We start from the raw sequence: 2,265 nt of genomic DNA, 5'->3' as shown, positions 1-2,265 counted from the left end.
ACAATTGCAACATTTAAGAGGCATTTGGATGGGTGTATGAATAGGAAGGGTTTGGAGGGATATGGGCCGGGTGCTGGCAGGTGGGACTAGATTGGGTTGGGATATCTGGTCGGCATGGACAGGTTGGACCGAAGGGTCTGTTTCTGTGCTCTACGTCTCTATTGTATGCAGTATTCCAACAGTGGCCTAACCAATGTCCTGTACAGCCACAACATGACCCTCCCAACTCCTGTATTCAATACTCTGACCAATAAAGGAAAACCCGGTATTTGTTTTGTACATTAATGACCTGGATGTGAACACTGAAGATATAATTAGCTAATGTGCAGATGACATGAAAATTGAGGAATAAAAGGTACAATGATTAGAATGAGGTCAGCCAGATGGACTGCAGAATAGGAGATCCCTGATTGACAGCCCCAATCAGGGAGCCCTGGCTGATAGCTATAAACAGGAGTGACAGAGGTTCTGTTCTCTCAGAGCTGGCTGGGTCAGTGTCATGTACCGTAGATGTTTAACTAAAGGGCGACTTGGTTATGGGATACCAGCCTCCGTGTAGTTATTTGAAAAGGGACCCTGGTGTACAAGGCCATACATTGCTGAAGGTATCAGTGCAGGAAGACAGGGTGGGGAAAGAGGCGTATGGGATGCTTGCCTTCGTTAGCCGAGGCGTAGAGGACAGACACAGGGAGGTCTTAGAAGACATTGGTTAAGACCCAGATAGAACAGTGGGCATGGTTCTGGTCACCACACGATTGGAAGGATGTGATTGCAGTGGAGAAGGTGCAGAGGAGATTCACTCAGATGTTGCCTAGGATGGAAAGCTTCAGTTATGAGGAGATATTGGGTTTGTTTTCCCCGATCGAGGTATCCGACATTACAAGAACAGACGGTGCAAATCTTTTCCTCCAGGGCAGATGTGTCTCAGAGCAGCAGGCATCAGTTTAAGGTGAGGAGGGAGTGGCTCAGGGGAGACCCGAGTGACTGTGCTGCCCAGAGAGGGTGGTGCAGGCAGCTACTCGACGCTGACGAAGCATCTGGATGGGCACTTACCGAACAGGACAAGGCGAGACTGGGAGGCCCGCAGGTGAACAATGTAACAAGCTCCGAAAAACACCACCAGGGCGATGAGCAGCATCGGAGAGGTGATCCTGGGGGGTGGGAGGAGGAGAACACAGAGAGAGAGAGAGAGAGAGACCATAAGGCATAGGAGCAGAAATTAGGCCATTCTGCCCATTGAGTCTGCTCTGCCGTTCAACCATGGCTGTTAAGTTTCTCAACCCCATTCTCCTCGGGTCCCAGTCCCTCTGACCAATGGAAACATCTTCCCAACACCCATTCTGTCCAGGCCATTCAAGTAGATCCCTCCTCATCCTTCTCCAACTCCATTGAATATAAACCCAGAGTCCCCAGACATTCCTCATTGGTCCCAGGATTGAAAAACGTAACCTTTCTCGTGGGCCTCCTCTGAACAGGCCGCAGGTATGTGGCCCAAAGCTGCGCACAATACTCCAAATGTGGTCCGACCAGAGCCTCAGAAATACATCCCTGCTTTTATATTCAATTTCTCTCAAAATAAATGCCATCACTGAATTTGCCATTCTAACTACTCAGTCAACCTGCAAGTTTACCTCGAGAGAATCCTGGACTAGAACTCCCTCGTCTCATTGCACTTCAGACTTCTGGATATTCTAGGTAAAAACAGTGACTGCAGATGCTGGAAACCAGATTCTGGATTAGTTGTGCTGGAAGAGCACAGCAATTCAGGCAGCATCCAAGGAGCTCGAAATCGATGTTTCGGGCAAAAGCCCTTCATCAGGAATAAAGGCAGTGAGCCTGAAGCGTGGAGAGATAAGCGAGAGGAGGGTGGGAGTGGGGAGAAAGTAGCATAGAGTACAATGGGTGAGTGGGGGAGGAGATGAAGGTGATAGGTCAGGGAGGAGAGTGGAGTGGATAGGTGGAAAAGGAGATAGGCAGGTCGGACAAGTCCGGACAGGTCAAGGGGACTGGAAGTTTGAAACCAGGGTGAGGTGGGGGAAGGGGAAATGAGGAAACTGTTGAAGTCCACATTGATGCCTGAAACACTTCAACCCCAGGGCATCAATGTGCAGCTCAGCACTGTCCCATTGACTTGTCCGGACTTGTCCTACCTGCCTATCTCCTTTTCCAGCGATCCACTGATCCACTCCACCCTCTCCTCCCTGACCTCTCACCCTCATCCCCTCCCCCACTCACCCATTGTACTCTATGCTACTTTCTCCCCAC

The 2,265-nt window shown here is 50.0% G+C and overlaps 1 protein-coding gene across 1 annotated transcript in view; it reads right to left on the bottom strand.

The window, feature by feature from the left end:
* Window positions 1-1,000: 1,000 nt before the first annotated feature.
* The window catches only part of rabac1 (Rab acceptor 1 (prenylated)), a 7,635-nt gene continuing 6,370 nt past the window's right edge, over window positions 1,001-2,265 (bottom strand). The window contains exon 4 of the mRNA XM_043683206.1: window positions 1,001-1,151. Within this exon, the coding sequence (XP_043539141.1) occupies window positions 1,016-1,151 (136 nt within the window). The 3' untranslated portion in view covers window positions 1,001-1,015. The remainder of the gene's footprint in view (window positions 1,152-2,265) is intronic.

This window comes from Chiloscyllium plagiosum, chromosome 47 (genome assembly GCF_004010195.1).
Source record: "Chiloscyllium plagiosum isolate BGI_BamShark_2017 chromosome 47, ASM401019v2, whole genome shotgun sequence".
Classification (NCBI taxonomy): domain Eukaryota; kingdom Metazoa; phylum Chordata; class Chondrichthyes; order Orectolobiformes; family Hemiscylliidae; genus Chiloscyllium; species Chiloscyllium plagiosum.
Note: the sequence above shows the minus strand (reverse complement) of the source record. Positions and strands in the feature narration are given on the sequence as shown.